The 19,706-nt window shown below is 48.3% G+C and overlaps 1 protein-coding gene and 1 long non-coding RNA gene across 2 annotated transcripts; one reads left to right on the top strand and one right to left on the bottom strand.

Moving 5' to 3' along the window:
* Nucleotides 1-338: 338 nt before the first annotated feature.
* Nucleotides 339-4,284, bottom strand: LOC142908458 (uncharacterized). Its single transcript, XR_012931791.1, has 3 exons — nucleotides 4,203-4,284; nucleotides 1,625-1,717; nucleotides 339-757 (listed from the first exon to the last, which is right to left on the bottom strand). It is a non-coding gene; the product is annotated as an uncharacterized LOC142908458 (long non-coding RNA).
* Nucleotides 4,285-4,660: 376 nt separating this feature from the next.
* LOC142908457 (uncharacterized) lies at nucleotides 4,661-10,481 on the top strand. The gene is made up of 2 exons (XM_076059165.1): nucleotides 4,661-4,928; nucleotides 7,973-10,481. The coding sequence occupies exons 1-2, from the start codon at nucleotides 4,745-4,747 to the stop codon at nucleotides 8,623-8,625; spliced, it is 837 nt and encodes a 278-aa protein (XP_075915280.1). The 5' UTR covers nucleotides 4,661-4,744; the 3' UTR covers nucleotides 8,626-10,481.
* The last annotated feature ends 9,225 nt before the right edge of the window (nucleotides 10,482-19,706 follow it).

The raw sequence follows: 19,706 nt of genomic DNA, 5'->3' as shown, positions 1-19,706 counted from the left end.
CCACAATTAGATGTGGATGTGATAATAAAGTAAAGCCCCTCTGGATAATGGGCACCCTATGCCCTGTCGGTCGTGTTGATTTTTTACCATATTTCACCACGCTGACTAGTGCGGGTTGGTGAAGCGAGGGGGGCAGAACTGATTCATTTGCCACTCGCCTCTGGATTTAGTCCATGGGTGTGTAGTGATGTGCGCTAAGCACTGTGCAATTGGACGACCCCACATGCCCTGGGCACCCTTTCGCATGAGATATTCAAACTCAATCTATTTTGCAGGTGAAATATTTCTGAAATAAAAATGCAATGAAGGAAAAACAGAGAAACTGCCATGACACGGTGCACAGGTGTGAATTAATATATTATAATAATCAGTCACACGACTGACCATACAAGGAAAGCACACCATGGTGGTGCTCGCTTCATCCACCCAGCAACACACTTCAGAGCAATTGTTTCCCAGCGCCTATCTCGTGACTCGGTATGGGAATCGCTGCGGTGGTGTCCGCTCGTGCAGCTCCATGCGACCCACAGCAGACGCGCGCTCCCTATAGAGGAACCACGGTCGCGCGTCGTCTATGCCTACAGCACGAGCTCCGACACAAACATCCCCTATGGAGCTCCACAGACTGGTGGGGCAAGTGCTGTTATTGAGCTCCTATGAAGGCCGCTGTGAAGTGTCGAGTCGCCCCGCGTCTCTCGCCCCTGACGCGGCCCAGTTCCCCGTGTAGCCTCCTCTGCCGTGCTCTCAACCTCTGGCCCTGACGCAGCAGAAAGGAGAGGGGTGGAGGGGTGACGGGAGGAGTGAAAGGAGCGTTGACGGGAGGGTTGGGGGGAGGATCGGTGGGAGGGGTGGGAGGGGTGGGGTGGGGTGGGTGGGGTGGGTGGGGTGGGAGGGGTGGGGTGGGTGGGGTGGGTGGGGTGCCCCTTGCTTTCTTCGGCCCCTCCCCCCACCTCTGCTACTTATTTTAAGCCTCTGTCTGTTCATCCCTCCGGCCCCTTTTTTCTTGCTTCTCTGTCCGTCTTTCCTCTTCTTACCTCTTGTGTCCCTGTATATGTATTTCTGCTATCTTATACCTCGTATTTGTTCACTCTGTCTATGCTGGTATGTTCAACCCAGAGGATGAACACGAAATTTAGCACTCTTCTGAAATTCGTGGTCTGCCAGGCAAGTGTCTAACTGTGTCGTTGGCCGACTGGTATTGCATCACGTAAAATTTTCTTAGGTTTTTAGAATTCTCGTCTCTCATCTTCTTGTATTTACCTCCGTGCAGTTTAACGCTCTCTATGTGTTGCGTTGATGTCACCCTATGTGCTATTTGTTTTTACACCTGATGAAGATCGCTTGTGTTGCGGTCGAAACGTCGTGCTTGATTTATTTTAATATAATTTTATGGTATTTCTACATACGTGACTTTACCGAAAAAACAATGAGTTAATCAATGGTTCTCTGTGTGAGTGAGTCTATGTGTCTCCATGTGAGTGAGCCTATGGCTCTGTGTCAGTGAGACTTTGGCTCTTTGTGTGAGTGTACTCTGTGAGTGAGTCTATGGCTCTAAGTGGCTCTCTGTGGGAGTAAGTGGGTCTCTAAAGCCACCACCATCTTGCCCCCTGCCCAGTGCGTCCACCTGGTTGAGCTGCAGAAGTCTATTGTCCACCGCTCCAGACCGCACAGATATCCGACGTCCACCTCCAGCACAGACACCAGCAGATTCTTAAACCTGGTGGTGGAAGTAAGGACACGAGAGGGGTAATAGTCAACCACCATTACCACCATCAATACCACCATTACAACCACCAAAATCACCGCTATCGTTAACACCACCATCAATATCACCACCTCCACCACAACGATCACAATCAAAATTACAATCACAATACTCTTTGGTTCTTTCGGTAAAGTCACGTAGGTAGAAAAAAAATAATAGATCACGACGTTTCGGTCGCAACACAAGCAACCATCATCAGGTGAAAAAATATAGCGAGAAAGCTGCTGAAACACGAAGTTATATTGGCTTGAGATAAGCTCAGCCCAAGGGTAAGTGGGCGGGGCTAGAGGTAGAATTTGCATGTAAATACAACACCACATCGTGGAAAAGGAAAGAGAGACACAGACACCGAGGGACATCCACACACAGAGAGAGGCACACACAAAGAGACACACGAGAGACACATATAGAGAAAAACACACCGGCAGAGAGAGACACCCACACAGACAGATGCAGAGAGAGATAGACACAGAATTACATAATTGCCCATGAATTACTATGGTGTGACAATGCCAATTACCAATGTCAAAGGGAACATCAATGAATGGTAAATGTGGGGTAATATCCCCAGAAGAGCATGTGACTACATTAAAAAATAAAATAATCAGGCAATATAATATCACATGTGGGTTCAGTTTAAAGTTTACTTATGACAAATAATACTGAAATAATTGTGCTCCATAGATTATCTTAATGGTCAAGTTACATAACCATCACGGAATCACTTAAGCTGACCATTTAAAAAGACATTAATTGCAAGATGTTGAGCAAAGGAAATTGTTTGGAAGTTCATCTCACACCAAGTACATGTTACTATAAATCTAAATCTGCATAGTTCTCGATCAGCAAAGTCGCAAACATGTTTTACCACAAGCAAGGAGTTCGGTGTAAAGCTGTTAAGCAAATTAACCACTGCACACGGTTGTAAAGCTCTCTGCCTCAAAGACAGCACTCTACCAAGTGTCACGATGCAGCTGCACACGCCGCATGACAATAGGCGGAGTGAGTGAATCTAAGTAGACACTGACCCTGTCAAAGGGGATCCCATGTCTAGAGTATTTGTGGCTGGTGCTACACATTTCTAACGTGATTAGTCATTTAGCTGATCTATCATTTGTGGAAAGGTCGCTTCTGGAAAACAGCCACATAGCTCAGTGGGTCTCACCTGGTAAAATAAAAATAGTTTATAGAGTTCGTTCTGCTTCAACGCGTGTTTTCATAACGCCATTTGGATATGGCACGATGGATGTATTAGGGAACACGTTTTATAACGCGGATGCTAAGTGGATATAACGCGATTGAGTCAACAGAACCACGTCGCGCGAGTAGGAATGTGCGGTTGTACGGCTGCGTGGGCACAGCGTCACACGAGGCATTGGGATGCTGCTGGATGCTTCCTGATGCTCCCCACGCGCCTCAGTCTTTGTTCAGCCGACACACGCATCTCACGCTGTTATCACGGACTGTGCTTTACCCTGTATTAGTCATTGTAACGAGGGAGTTTACACAACGCGGTGTTATTCAGCAACGCAACTGCCGCGTTATAGAACACTGCAGTAAATATTGTCGCGGTGTGGAAGGAGCAATGAACGTCATCTTGTGGCATGGAAAGGCATCGCAGCCCTAGCGAGCAGCCAGAGACAAAGCCTGCACGCACGGCAAAGTTGTGATTGACCCGGGGACTATTAGCAAGTGACACGTATGGACTAATGGTTACTCTAAATGACGATGTTGACGTTGGTTATAACGTGCTACAAATATGCAAAACGCACATCGCATTAGCTCTGACAAATAGCGGACTTTTTTAAAGTTATCGTTTACAATGGTTAATTTGTATATCATGCCAAGTGAGTAATTTGCGTGTGGACCCTGACAGCGGCACTCAATGTCCAACTCTTGCGAATGCTCTCAGGGGATCTTTACCGTGCGCTGCGTTCACTCACTCAGCCCCAATCTCCCTGTCGTGAACTCACCACTCACCCACTCACTCACCTCACCCTTCAACTCACTCACCCTCCTCACCTATTAATTCTCCTCATTAACTCACTCACCCTGCAATCCACTCCCTCACCCCCCCTCCATCACCCGGCACTCACCGCCTGTCCGTGACCACCTCTCCCGTGCCTACAACCACAAACACCACCACCACCTCTCCCGTGCCTACAACCACAAACACCACCACCACCTCTCCCGTGCCTACAACCACAAACACCACCACCACCTCTCCCGTGCCTACAACCACAAACACCACCACCACCTCTCCCGTGCCTACAACCACAAACACCACCACCACCTCTCCCGTGCTTACAAACACAAACACCACCACCACCTCTCCCGTGCCTACAACCACAAACACCACCACCACCTCTCCCGTGCCTACAACCACAAACACCACCACCTCTCCCGTGCCTACAACCACAAACACCACCACCACCACCTCCTGCTGCTGCTATCGCGGTCTCCGCGTAAACCGCGGGCCCAGGGGGAGGCCTCGCGGCCCAAGAGCGGCGCCACGGCTCCCCCCCTCCCGCTCCTGGCCCCTCCCCCTCGTCCCTCCTGGCCCCTCCCCCTCGTCCTTCCTGGCCCCTCCCCCTCGTCCCTCCTGGCCCCTCCCCCTCGTCAATCCTCCTCCCGTTCGCGACGTGGAGTGAACTCAGCCCCGCCCCCCCCGCCCCAACCGCCCCCCCCCCTGCGCGGCCCCGCTGCCCATTGCAAGAATGGCGGGAAGCGGTCGCGGGGCCTACCGCGCGCCGCCTCTCGCGTGATTGGCTCGCTTCGCGTCACGTGGGGAAGGCGGAAGAAGAGTATGGGGGAGGAGCTGCGCGGTAAGGGGCGGGGCCGTGGAGTCACGTGGTGGGCAATGATTGCCAATAAGTGGGCAGGGATGGCTGTACGTCACATCCGGTGATATAGGACACGCCCCTTCGTGACGTCCCTCACACTTCCTTCCGTCCTGCGTGCCGTCAACACGAGCTGATCATGGCCCTGCTGACCGTTGGCGTTCTGTTAGCCATGCTTGGGATGGAGATCTTCATTTATCTTCGTTTTAAGCTTTCCATCTCATACTTTTACCGCGAGACCACGACGCTGCAAACGGAGAGGATGGGCCTGCAGAATGTGGAGCTCTGTCAGAAGAACAAGACCATGGAAGTGGAGAAAGATGGTAAGCTACCATTTTCTTTGGTTCTTTCGGTAAAGTCACGTAGAATGAGAATAAAATAATAAATTGATAAAATAAAATAACACAATAATATTCTCACGACGTTTCGGCCACAATACAAGCGGCCTTCATCAGGTGAAGGGGACGAGACTGTCTGGAGGACAGCGCTGGAGTGAGAAAGCCACGCTGAGATCGCAAAGGCACCCCTTGACAAAGGAATTAGCATAGAATTTAGCATTGAAATAGCTGAGTGATTAGCTTGTAACTGGTCACAGAAATAGCTATGTTAAAGTCAGAGCATATACATTCACCGAGGCACCTAGTACAAATCAAACAGGAGAATTTAGCATTGAAATAACTAGGCGAATTTAGCATTGAAATAACTGAGTGATTAGCTTGTGACTGGTCACAGAAATGGCTATGTTGAAGTTAAGGCCTACACATCTGAGCTATTCACAGTAACTGGGTATACAATACAATATATAATGAATACTATATACTGAACCAATAAAAAATACAAAAATTTAAATTACCTCAATGTTATCAATAAACTCTATATTCTCCATTCAGCTAAGCTACCAACAATAAGTTGTTATATATCACAATGCTATATGGCGAAAAATGGGTGGATTCTTACCCTCAACTTTAGCAACACGGATAGCTACGGGTCCCGTTCAGACGGATGAGTTCATCGATGGTCGGAACACAGGAGGGGGAGAGAGACAGCTGCGAGGCGCTGTTATACTCCATGTTGTAAACCATACCATTAACCACGGTTAAGCTATCCGTGTTGCTAAAGTTGAGGGTAAGAATCCACCCATTTTTCGCCATATAGCATTGTGATATATAACGACTTATTGTTGGTAGCTTAGCTGATTGGAGAATATAGAGTTTATTGATAACATTGAGGTAATTTATATTTTAGTATTTTTTATTGGTTCATGATATAGTATTCATTATATATTGTATTGTATACCCAGTTACTGTGAATAGCTCATATGTGTAGGCCTTAACTTCAACATAGCCATTTCTGTGACCAGTCACAAGCTAATCACTCAGTTATTTCAATGCTAAATTCGCCTAGTTATTTCAATGCTAAATTCTCCTGTTTGATTTGTACTAAGTGCCTCGGTGAATGTATATGCTCTGACTTTAACATAGCTATTTCTGTGACCAGTTACAAGCTAATCATTCAGCTATTTCAATGCTAAATTCTATGCTAATTCCTTTGTCAAGGAGTGCCTCTGCGGATGTGTATACTTTAACTTAGCTATTTCAATGCTAAGTTCTATGCTAATTCCTTTGTCAAGGGGTGCCTTTGCGGATGTGTATGCTTTAACTTTAATATAGCCTTTTCTGTGACCAGTCACAAGCTAATCACTCAGCCATTTCAATGCTAAATTAAATGCTAATTCCTTTGTCAAGGCACTTTGTTTCTTCTCACACAGCTTAAAGGTCGTGATCTCAGCGTGGCTTTCTCACTCCAGCGCTGTCCTCCAGACAGTCTCGTCCCCTTCACCTGATGAAGGCCGCTTGTGTTGTGGCCGAAACGTCGTGAGAATATTATTGTGTTATTTTATTTTATCAATTTATTATTTTATTCTCATTCTACGTGACTTTACCGAAAGAACCAAAGAAGATGAATCCTTGCAGTCACGCAAACTTTAAATCGAAATTTAAGCTACCATTCTTAGATGTTCTGTTTGAGAGGAGACCTGATGGCTCATTGGGGTATTCTGTCTACAGGAAACCCACCCACACAGATTCCTACTTGAAACCTGATTCCCACCACCACCCAGCCCAAAATAATTATCTCATCAAAACTTCATACCATAGGGCTCATTGCATTTCGGACCAACACCACCTGACCAGTGAATTAAAACATGTACACCTGGCCCTCAAAAGGAATGGTTACTCTGACCGTACCATCCGCCAAGCTGTTTCTCCCTCGATACAGAAACAACCATTTGATACTCCGGCCAAAACCATCACACTACCATATATAGCAGGCGTTACTAAAAAGATTTCCAAAATTCTAAACAAACACAAGATCCAGGTCCAGTTCAATACATTACACAAAATTCGTGATCTGATCCCATCCGTGAAGGATGGCATTCCTGACTTACAGTACCCCGGGGTTTACAAATTGAGTTGTACCTGCGGTGATTGCTATATAGGGGAGACAAAGCGACATGTCTCTGACCGAATTCGCGAGCACAAATCAGATTTGAAACACAGCAAAACGAATTCTTTGCTGATCACTGTTACAACGCTGTGGGTGATCACGATATAATTTTCTCCGATACCAAGGTTCTTTGCAAACCCACGGGTTTTTATCAGAGATTTGTTCACGAGGCAATTCAGATCTACAAACACAGACACAATTTCAACCGAGAAGTTGGTTTCAAATTAAGCAACCATTGGAAAGATGTTCTAAATCGAACTAAACATAAACTAATTTCTGTGGTACAGTATATTTTTCAAGTAGTGGTACCCCAAACTTTCGCAGCTCTCAGCTCCCCCCCCTCCCGCTCCTGGCCCCTCCCCCTCGTCCCTCCTGGCCCCTCGTCCCTCCTGGCCCCTCCCCCTCGTCCCTCCCGACTCGCGACGTGGAGTGAACTCGCCCCCGCCCCCCGCGCCCCACCCTGAGCGGCCCCGCCGCCCATTGCAAGAATGGCGGGAAGCGGACGCGGGGCCGACCGCGCGCCGCCTCTCGCGTGATTGGCTCGCTTCGCGTCACGTGGGGAAGGCGGAAGAAGAGTATGGGGGAGGAGCTGCGTGGTTAGGGGCAGGGCCGTGGAGTCACGTGGTGGGCAATGATTGACAATAAGTGGGCAGGGATGGCTGTTACATCATAGTGTACGTCACATCCGGTAATGACGTCACGATAAATAACACACCCCTTCGTGACGTGTCTCACACTTGCTTCTGTCCGCGTGCCGTCAACTCGAGCTGAGCATGGTGCTGCTGTTCGTTGGCGTTCTGGTCTTGGCCATGCTTGGGATAGGGGATCTTCATATATCTTCTTTTTACGCTTTCCATTTCAGACTTTGACCATGAGACCACGACACTGTCTACGGAGAGGATGGGCCTGCAGAATGTGGAGCTCTGTCAGAAGAGCAAGATGCTCCGTCTGGAGCTACAGCATCAGCTGGAGGAGTTCATGGAGAACCGAGAGACTCTCCAGAGAGAGATCAGGAGCCTGGTTCAACAGCTTAAAGAGCGCCAGTTGGAGCTGGAGCCCACGAGAGTGCCTTGCAGGGAGAGCAAGTCTCTCCATGCGGATTTTCTCCGAGACTGCAATGCAGCACAGCGGCAAATGTCGCTGCGCTGTGAAAACGAAGATCTCCGGAGGTCGCTGCATGCCCACCTGAGGAAGTTGAACTTCCTGAATCCGCAGAGAGGGCAGGAACAGTTTAGGCTGCGCGGGAAGCTGGTGCGTCACGAGGACATGTGGCATGGGGAAAAGAGGCTGCAAGAAGAGAACCTGCATCTCCGTAGCCAGCTGAAAGAGCTAATATGGACCGTGTCTCAAATGTACAATGCCACCACCACCGACGCCACTTCCACCGCCGCTGCCACAGCTTCCACCACCGCAACCGTTTCCACCACCACTTCTGCCACCACCACCAAGCCCAAGAAGATGAAGAGATTTAGCCATTGGTTCCGAAAATTGCTGAAGCGCAAGTCGGCCATTTAAAAATATTGGGAAAATTGTGAAAATGACACCACCCTAATTAAAACATTACTCAGAAAGACAAACATACCCCATAGAACATCAACAAAGTCATATATAAGACAAAATATCGTACATTTGCATGCAACACTCTAATAAATACTGTATTGTGAGCAAAACATAAAGTTACTTAAATGGAAAAAAAATCTGTTATTGTCACTTACCTTTAGTCCGGATGCCGGTCTGCTTGTCGGGAGGGGGCGTAATGAGTCCCTGCACACACGGGGGCGGTGGGAGGGGGGTGAACGTCCATACACACACACAACAGCGACAATCATCCGCTGTATAGCCTTACCAGAATGTTGGGGCAAGCGCCTATGAAGCTCTGAATGGCACACGGGGTGAATGGCCAGCACCCCGCCCGGCTGCCTCTTTATCTCTCCATACACGAGACTCACAGGCGTACATGCGTCCGTGCACACACGCACAACAACAACGCAACAACCGTCGTTCACCCCTAAGTGGCGGTGACATCACCACAGCACTTGTGCCATGCTCGGTGCATTTTGAGGCCACGTGAAGTGTCGAAGGCTGGCTGGCAGGAGGTCATGTAATAGACGCAGGTGCCATGGATTGACTTAGGAAGATGATGGGCAGATGCAACAGCCGTGCTCCCCACTGTGCCAACTTTATTTGTGTCAGTTGTTTGGCGCTCTGCTCGTTGTTTTGAGCCTCGCTCCTCTGCCCTATGCCGTTGCTGGAGGGCAACTGCCTCCACCTCCCCAGCAGCGCCTTTCATGAACCTCCTCCACAGAAGCCGATCGTGACACTGCTGATACCAGTCATCAATAAGACCAATCAGCTCCACATCCTTCTGCACCACATCAGTCCATCTCTTCTCTACCCCGTACCACGCCCATTTAGCACCATCTATCCAGCCAAATTGAAGCTGCTTGGGGATGCCGTGACTGCATACGGACTGCATGACACAATCAACGCAGCCTCGCTTGCTGGAGGAGCCCACAGATGGGCATTTGTCCAGATATTCTAGGAATCTGTGAGCTTACAAAGTCCAGTCTGGTTAAACCCTGAATAGATCGTGGGCAAGCTAACCTTAATGTTCCTTTCGAGAGAGATAAGGGAGGGTATAACTGTGGCCGAGAAGACATGAAGATTTTTATGGAGTGACATGCCAGGTAGCTTCCACACTGTTGAGCAGCTGATGAAAATATAATGCTGCTCGAATTATTTTAAATGAGACCTCGGCTCCCAAAACGGACTTGATCATCAGCACACTGCCCACTCCACTCTCTCCTCAGGTGCCCCAAATACATGAGGAATTGAGGAAGGGAGCATTTTTATGATGTAAAATACCCAGGGAGGTGATTTGTCTTCGTGGGGCTGATGGTCACGGCCCATATTTTAGTAGCATGCTTCATGTTTAGCTGTAGTGTCTCCAACTTCTCCTTAGAGTGGGCAGTAATCACCAGATCATCCGCATTCATAATGTGGTTTAACAATAGAGAGCCATACCATGACCGGCTCAGGCATCGATCAGCCTCCCATTATATCTATACCAGATAAATTCTACTGGTACATCCATGGAAATCGTCTCAAACTACGTAGTCAAAGAAAATGTTCAGTCGTGTAGGGGGCAGAGGACATCCATGTCGCACATTACTCACATTCTATCATCCCTTAGCTCCATTACGTCGATTTTTCATGAGACAGCAGTTGTCTTTCTATTGTTTATATATGCTTTATCGAAAGAAGAAAATAGTATATTTGCTTTAATTACTGTAACTCTGTGTTTTATTTAGCTTTGGTAATTTGGGTGATCCATGTCTCTCTTGCAAATGAAACTCATCCTGGTCGCTTTAGTTCTCGCCTTGTTCAAAGAGTGGAGGAGTGGGTGGAGAGTGGAGGAGTGGGTGGAGAGTGGAGGAGTGGGTGGAGAGTGGAGAGTGGCTGGAGAGTGGAGAGTGGAGGAGTGGGTGGAGAGTGGAGAGTGGAGGAGTGGGTGGAGAGTGGAGGAGTGGGTGGAGAGTGGAGAGTGGAGGAGTGGGTGGAGAGTGGAGGAGTGGGTGGAGAGTGGAGAGTGGAGGAGTGGGTGGAGAGTGGACAGTGGAGAGTGGAGGAGTGGGTGGAGAGTGGAGAGTGGAGGAGTGGGTGGAGAGTGGAGAGTGGAGGAGTGGGTGGAGAGTGGAGGAGTGGGTGGAGAGTGGAGGAGTGGGTGGAGAGTGGAGAGTGGAGGAGTGGGTTGAGAGTGGAGAGTGGAGGAGTGGGTGGAGAGTGGAGGAGTGGGTGGAGAGTGGAGAGTGGAGGAGTGGGTGGAAAGTGGAGAGTGGAGGAGTGGGTGGAGAGTGGAGAGTGGAGGAGTGGGTGGAGAGTGGAGAGTGGAGGAGTGGGTGGAGAGTGGAGAGTGGAGGAGTGGGTGGAGAGTGGAGAGTGGAGGAGTGGGTGGAGAGTGGAGGAGTGGGTGGAGAGTTGAGAGTGGAGGAGTGGGTGGAGAGTGGAGAGTGGAGGAGTGGGTGGAGAGTGGAGGAGTGGGTGGAGAGTGGAGAGTGGAGGAGTGGGTGGAGAGTGGAGGAGTGGGTGGAGAGTGGAGGAGTGGGTGGAGAGTGGAGAGTGGAGGAGTGGCTGGAGAGTGGAGAGTGGAGGAGTGGGTGGAGAGTGGAGAGTGGAGGAGTGGGTGGAGAGTGGAGGAGTGGGTGGAGGAGTGGGTGGAGAGTGGAGAGTGGAGGAGTGGGTGGAGAGTGGAGAGTGGAGGAGTGGCTGGAGAGTGGAGAGTGGAGGAGTGGGTGGAGAGTGGAGGAGTGGGTGGAGAGTGGAGAGTGGAGGAGTGGGTGGAGAGTGGAGGGTGGAGGAGTGGGTGGAGAGTGGAGGGTGGAGGAGTGGGTGGAGAGTGGAGAGTGGAGGAGTGGGTGGAGAGTGGAGGAGTGGGTGGAGAGTGGAGGAGTGGGTGGAGAGTGGAGAGTGGAGGAGTGGGTGGAGAGTGGAGGAGTGGGTGGAGAGTGGAGAGTGGAGGAGTGGGTGGAGAGTGGAGGAGTGGGTGGAGAGTGGAGAGTGGAGGAGTGTGTGGAGAGTGGAGAGTGGAGGAGTGGGTGGAGAGTGGACAGTGGAGAGTGGAGGAGTGGGTGGAGAGTGGAGAGTGGAGGAGTGGGTGGAGAGTGGAGAGTGGAGGAGTTGGTGGAGAGTGGAGGAGTTGGTGGAGAGTGGAGGAGTGGGTGGAGAGTGGAGAGTGGAGGAGTGGGTGGAGAGTGGAGGAGTGAGTGGAGAGTGGAGGAGTGGGTGGAGAGTGGAGAGTGGAGGAGTTGGTGGAGAGTGGAGGAGTTGGTGGAGAGTGGAGAGTGGAGGAGTGGATGGAGAGTGGAGAGTGGAGGAGTGGGTGGAGAGTGGAGAGTGGAGGAGTGGGTGGAGAGTGGAGAGTGGAGGAGTGGGTGGAGAGTGGAGAGTGGAGGAGTGGGTGGAGAGTGGAGGAGTGGGTGGAGAGTGGAGGAGTGGGTGGGTGGAGAGTGGAGCAGTGGGTGGGTGGAGAGTGGAGGAGTGGGTGGGTGGAGAGTGGAGGAGTGGCTGGGTGGAGAGTGGAGGAGTGGGTGGGTGGAGAGTGGAGGAGTGGGTGGGTGGAGAGTGGAGGAGTGGGTGGGTGGAGAGTGGAGGAGTGGGTGGGTGGAGAGTGGAGGAGTGGGTGGGTGGAGAGTGGAGGAGTGGGTGGAGAGTGGAGGAGTGGGTGGAGAGTGGAGGAGTGGGTGGAGAGTGGAGTGGGTGGAGAGTGGAGTGGGTGGAGAGTGAGTGGGTGGAGTGAGTGGAGAGATATAAGCAGCTGTGAAAGTTTGGGATACCACTACTTGAAAAAAAAATACTGTACCATTGAAAATTAGTTTAATGTTTGTCTCTGACCGAATTCGCGTGCACAAATCAGATTTGAAACACGGCAGAACGATTTCTGCCATAGCTGTGGGTGATCACGATATAGTTTTCTCCGATACCAAGATTCTCTGCAAACCCACGGGTTTTTATCAGAGATTTGTCCACGAGGCAATTCAGATTTACAAACACAGACACAATTTCAACCGAGAGGATGGTTTCAAATTAAGCAATCATTGGAAAGATGTTCTAAATCAAACCACACATTAAACTAATTTTCAATGGTACAGTATTTTTTTTTCTTCAAGTAGTGGTATTCCAAACTTTCACAGCTGCTTATTTCACTCCACACACTCACTCCGTTCACTCACTCCACTCACTCACTCCACTCACCCCACTAACTCACTCCACTCACTCACTCCACTCACTCCACTCACTCCACTCACTAACTCCACTCACTCACTCTACTCCCCCCCCCCCCGCTGCTGGTCCGTCATGGCCCCCACCCGCTCCTGGTCCATCATGGCCCATGCACCTCCTACGTACATCATGCTCATTTTTATGCTAATTCCTTTGTCAAGCGTTTTGCTTCCTCCCATATAGCTTAAAGGACGCGACCTGGGCTTGGCTGTTTTCACTCCAACGCTGTCCTCATGACAGCACGGTCCCTTCACCTGATGAAGGCCACTTGTGTTGTGGCCGAAACGTCGTGATTTTTGTTATTTTCTTTTTTACCTACGTGACTTTACCGAATAGAACCAAAGAGTATGGATCCTTGCAGCCACGAAAGCTTCAAATCTAGAATTGATAACCTCTACGGGGAGGGCTTTCACCTATCTGTTAGAGCTTTCAACAGACAACGGGACAATAAGTCAAAGCTCATCGAGACGCTGACCTTCCTCAAAAGATTCCGCGAAAACAAGGTAATACCCATCGCTTTCACACTAACATCTGCTGCTGTATCCTCACCGAATTCTAAACAGATTCTGTTTAAGGCCAGCCTATCTTTAATCTCAGAGAGGATAAGACTACTCCGTTTTGACTCGATACTTTAGACAGGACTCTCCTACAAGCTCATTTAACGCTAACACAAAAAATGTCACCTGCTGATTGGAACCACGTAGACAACATGACTGCTTCTTCTGCCGATTCACTTTCAGTCAAATACAAAGCTAACCTGATTTATTAATTCAACCACCTATCGAAGAAGAACCCAGTCCCACATATAACAAAACTAGACGTTAACAAAATCGTCATTAATCAGAGTAGCACCCCGATTTCGGACAATCTGAAAACAGTACTGGCTAGAGGGCTAAATTTTGCTGTCACCCCGAAACATATTCCTGTAGATATCATCTCTCAGGTCGATGCGGCCCTTAAAGGCATAGGACATATCCAAGCATACGTTGCGAGAGCTGAAATAGCCACTATTCTTAAGAATGCTAAGAAATTTTGATTGAAAGCTTTCGTGCCTGCAGTAATTCATATTCTTAGCTCTTTCGGTAAAGTCACGTTGAAGGGAAACAATAAAATATATAAAACAATAAAAAAAATCTCACGACGTTTCGACCATAACACAAACCGTCGTCATCAGGTGTGTTGGTTTGCATCAATTTATTTATTTTTAAACGGTGTATTTTAAACGGTGTTCTTTGTAAGCCATCTGGCTACCATGAGAGATTCGTTCATGAGGCTATCCACATATACAAGCACAGAGACAATTTCAACCGAGAAAATTGATTATGGCTTAGCAATCATTGGAAAGATTTGATAAACCATTTCAGGTCTTAATTGATTGTTCACGCTTACAGTGGCTTTCAGACAGCATACATTAATTTTTCGTCTCCCCCCTCCTCTTTTCAGAACATAGATGGACTACTCCTTCTAAATAAACTGCCAAATCGCTGCGCGTGGCGCTGACGTTTTTTTATAAATATATAAATGCACCGTTTAAAAATAAATAAATTTATGCAAACCGCCACCCCTGATGACGACCGTTTGTGTTATGGTCAAAACGTCGTGAGAATTTTTTATTGTTATATATATTTTATTATTTATTGTTTCCCTTCAACGTGACTTTACCGAAAGAGCTAAGAATAATGCTAAGAAACCCATTAGCAACATAGGCAAAAATGAACGCTCTGAACTCGCGAATTTAAAAACCAGAAGTGATATAGTCATCCTCTCAGCCGACAAAGGCAACGCTACTGTAATTATAGATAAAGATTGTACAACAACAAAATCCAGAACCTACTCAACGATTGAAGTTACTCAAACATTAAAAATGACCCTACTAATAGCCTAACTATAAAAACCAACAAGATCATCACAAGTTCGACCTCCCTAATCGAACCAACTAAACGTCCCTCCTTAAAACCTTCTGCTGCAAGACCCCCTAGATTCTATGGTCTCCCCAAGATTCATAAAGAATGCACTCCGCTACAACCCATCGTATCCACGATCAACTCCCCTACCTATAAGCTAGATCGTTTTCTGTCAGATACCTTGCTACCTTTCACTGGCAAGACCTCCTCAGCAGTACTTAACTCAGCACATTTGGTCTCTATGGTCAAAGACGTTGTACTGTCCCCTGACGATATCCTTGTCAAGCTTCGATGTGGTCTCTCTGTTCACCAAGGTCCCGGTACCTGATACTATTGAAATAATTGAAAATTTGGTCCAACATGGACTAGACCCCGATACACCTGCGCTGATTAGACACTGCCTCACCAATACCTACCTACTTTACTTGGAATGGCAGCTTCTACAAACAAAATGAGGGTACCCCCATGGGTTCTCCCTTATCACCAGTGATAGCCAATGTTTTCATGGAGAAATTTGAATCAGACGCCATCCAGACTTCCACCCTCAGACCTTCCCTGTGGAAGAGATATGTGGATGACACTTTCGTCATTTGGCCTCATGGCCTCCCAGCTTTGAACCTTTTTCTACACCACATCAATTCTAGACATCCCGCCATCAAATTCACCATGGAAGTGGAGAAAAATGGCAAGCTACCATTCTTGGATGTTCTGTTTGAGAGGAGACCTGATGGCTCACTGGGGCATTCTGTCTAGAGGAAACCCACCCACACAGATTCCTACTTGAAACCTGATTCCCACCACCACCCAGATCAAAATAATTATCTCATCAAAACGTTATACCACAGGGCACATTGCATTTCGGACCAACAACACCTGACCAGTGAATTAAAACATGTACACCTGTCCCTCAAGAGAAACGGATACTCTGACCATACCATCCGCCAAGCTGTTTCTCCCTCCATACAGAAACAACCACTTGATACTCCGGTCAAAACCATCACTCTACCATATATAGCAGGCGTTACTAAAAAGTTCTCCAAAATTCCAAACAAACACAAGATCCTGGTCCGGTTCAATACAGTGCACAAAATCCGTGACCTGATCCCATCCGTGAAGGATGTCGTTCCTGACTTACAGTACCCCGCGGTTTACAAATTGAGCTGCACTTGTGGTGATTGCTATATCGGGGAGACGAAGCGACATGTCTGACAGAATTCGCGAGTACAAATCAGATTTGAAACACGGCAGAACGCATTATTCTGCCGTAGCTGACCACTGTTACAATGCTGTGGGTGATCACGATATAGTTTTCTCCGATACCAAGGTTCTCTGCAAACCCACGGGTTTTTATCAGAGATTTGTCCACGAGGCAATTCAGATTTACAAACACAGACACAATTTCAACCAAGAGGATGGTTTCAAATTAAGCAATCATTGGAAAGATGTTCTAAATCACTCACTCCACTCACTCACTCCACTCACTCACTCACTCCACTTACTCACTCACTCCACTCACTCACTCACTCCACTCACTCACTCACTACACTCACTCACTCACTCTACTCCCCCCCTCCCCCCCCACGGTGCTGGTCCATCATGGCCCATGCACCTCCTACGTACATCATGCTCATTTTTATGCTAATTCCTTTGTCAAGCGTTTTTCTTCCTCCCACACAGCTTAAATGACGCGACCTGGGCTTGGCTGTTTTCACTCCAACGCTGTCCTCATGACAGCACGGTCCCTTCACCTGATGAAGGCCACTTGTGTTGTGGCCGAAACGTCGTGATTTTTGTTATTTTCTTTTTTACCTACGTGACTTTACCGAATTGAACCAAAGAGTATGGATCCTTGCAGTCACGAAAGCTTCAAATCTAGAAAAAAAGCATTACTACAGATAATACATAGGAAGGCCTTTATCTAGCAGTACAGCAAGTGGGTCTGTGAATTCCATCTGGTTGCAGAACTGTGAGTGTTATTCTCTCATGTGCAAGGTGGAGTTTCTCCCGGTACTCTGGTTCCCTCCCACACAAAGCCAAACACCTGTTTCATGGAAATGGTCAGCCGTTCCAGGGCAGGCTTAAAAAAAAGTCTTGGGATGCCGGTGATGTTATCGCAGATAGATGGACAACATTGTTATTATCATATTTGAAATTCTCTCTCTCTGCTAAGAGCACTCTTTCCCTCTCCTCCACACAAAAAGCTGAGACAAAGAACCCCTAATAGCCATACAGGCTCTAGAGTCAAGTGCTCTTTGGGAAAATGGCTCAGCCTATTTCTTATCTCGTAACACCCATGTCCCCAAAATGCAGCTCTCCCCTGAGCGCCGTCTTTAGCAAATACACTCGGCTCCACATTCTACTTTACTGCATCAATCCATCTCTTTTCCAGCCTGTGTGATGTCCGTTTATAACTCTCTATCTGCCCCAACATAAGCTACTTGAGCATGTGGTGGCTGGGTATGTTGGCTAGATGACCGAGTCAACTCAAGCATTGCCCGTTGGAAGAGCTCACGTGATGTGAGCTCACAATCCAGCCTGGTTAAACCCAGGATGGATGGGCATAAGTAGGGGAGGGGGACGATGCCAACCCCAACTGCAAGCGATGATGAAATTATGTATTACAACTTTCATCAGCTGGCTGAAACCAGGCCACTGTCGGTTTTAATGGGGTCCGAGATGGACACCCACCACCAGAGTGGAAGACTCTCAAGCGCATCTTCCTGTGACCAAGCCACCATTACCTGACTCCTGATAATGGGGAGGTGAGCCCACCGTTACTTGAGATTCGCAGCTTCCCACACCGCATTCATTGTTTTATTCAAAAGAAGAGTTACTCCCTGTTTTGCAGTTTCCAATCCCATGTTTAGGACTGTCCATGCCTCAGTGGTTGGTACTATGCAACCTACGACTAAAATTAAAATGGACATCCAGAACGCAATGAGAAGAGGCACTCGAGAACAAGGAGACGAGGAAGTATGAAGAGGAAATCTTCAGCAGAATCAGGGGGGAAAAATTTAAAAACCTTAGTATAGCAGGGAGAGAGATCGCGGAGACACGGACTTTGGAGACAACTCGGTGTTTATTTACCAGCTTCACATTCCCTATTGCCGTACTAAAACTGGAGGAAGGGCCTTTGCTATTGATGCCCGTAGGGTCTGGAATGCTATTGCCAATAAACTGCAACTTGAATCACTACCTATGAGATCTTCACTCAAAACTGCTCTAGAGGAGTTGTACAACCCTAGCTGCCACTGCTATTCAGTGGCCTAAAATATGGCTCTAGATTTTGGTGTTATAATTAATTTATGTAGTTTATTGTAAAAAATTTGGTCACAGTCCCTATGATCACTGTTACATTGGATTTATGGCTTTTATTTTGGTGATTTCGAAATGTTTTTTTTGTTTTGGCCATGTTTTTTATTGTAGTACGGAGTTGACTGATGGCCTTAATCTTAGTTGTCTTGTGGTTGTTGTTGTTATTTTGACTTGCATCCCACTGGGATTTTTGCGCACAGCGTTGGTGTACGGTGCTATTTCAGGAATATTTTGATATTTTTTTCCTGTATTTTCTGTTTGCACAGTCACATAATCACTTTAAGACGTTTTCTTGTTCATGTTTTTTGTTTGTTGCGGTTGCACCCGATTCAAGAGCCGAATGGCTCACAGGGCTATACCAAATAAATGAACTTATTATTGGTACTTACAGCACACACGGCGTCGCTAGGCAACCGAGCGCGAGGAAAGGGGGGTAGAGATGGTGTTTCTTCATTTGAGTTTAGAAAAAAGTTGATTGGCAACTTGCAGCAACAAAAACATCATCGTCAACATCATCAACATAATGACTCATTCCTATTGGGTTCCAGTTATGGTGGTTGCTTTGGTGACGGTGGTTACTACGATGATTGCTGTGGTGATGGTGGTTTGCTGCTAGAGTGAATGTGGTTTATATGCTGTGATTGCAACTATGTTGATGGTGATTGCTGTGTTGTCATTGCCATATTGGTGGCTGTGGTGATGGTGGTTGTTGCTAGACTGATTGTGGTTTCTACGCTGTGGTTGCTGCGACAGTGATGGTGGTAACTACGGTGATTACTGTGGTGATGGTGGTTGCTGCTATGGCGATGGAAGTTGTTATAATCATGGCGGTCTCTACGGTGACCATCGCGGTGATGTTGGTTGCCGCGATTGCTACGGCGGTTGCCGTGGAGATGCACGCAGTGGTCCTGGCAGTGGAGCAGATCCAGGAGCTCCTGGGCGAAGGACTCCTGGGTGCGAGTCCAGGACGAGACGCGAGACTCGCCGCTGGAGAACTCCGCCTTGAGAGATTCACAGTTACGCGATCAGAGCTGCCTCAACGCATCCAGGGGGTCCTGAGAGAGACACGGAGACTCGTGAACTCGCACAAAGACGCACGCTAAGACTCGCAAATAAACTCACCTCATGATTCACAGACTCGCACAGAGACACGGAGGCTTAAACAGAGACACACAGACTCACAGCTTCACGAGCAGCGCTGCCACTCGCTCACAACTCGCCCACCCGCTCATCCACTCACTCACCCTCCCACTCACCCACCAGCCAGTTACCCATTCACCATCCAGCAATTCACCTACCCCTTCACCACCCAACCACTCAACCACCTGCTCACCCACTCGCTCACCCAGCCACTCACCTCCTAACCCACCCACCACTCATACACCTACCCGCTTGCTCGCTCACCCACTCACCACCGGCTCACCAACTCGCTCGCCGATTTGCTCACCACTCACTCGTCCACCAACTCGTCCACCCACTCACTCGGTCACCCACGCTCTCAACCACTCACTCACCATCCACCCATTCCTTCATTCACACACTCACCAACCACCTACTCACCCGCCCATCCACTCACCAACCCACCCGTTCACCTACCCA

This window comes from Petromyzon marinus (assembly GCF_048934315.1).
Source record: "Petromyzon marinus isolate PM22_M1 ecotype Great Lakes invasive population chromosome 84 unlocalized genomic scaffold, UKy_Petmar_22M1.pri1.0 chr84_unloc.4, whole genome shotgun sequence".
Lineage (NCBI taxonomy): Eukaryota > Metazoa > Chordata > Hyperoartia > Petromyzontiformes > Petromyzontidae > Petromyzon > Petromyzon marinus.
The sequence above is the reverse complement of the archived record's forward strand: the minus strand, read 5'-3'. Positions and strand labels throughout refer to the sequence as shown.

Bases quoted from the DNA above. Each gene is read 5' to 3' on its own strand.
- LOC142908457 (XM_076059165.1), top strand. From the start codon at position 4,745: ATGGCCCTGCTGACCGTTGGCGTTCTGTTAGCCATGCTTGGGATGGAG. The intron at 4,929-7,972 runs GTAAGCTACCAT...TTTCCATTTCAG, and splicing joins CATGGAAGTGGAGAAAGATG to ACTTTGACCATGAGACCACG.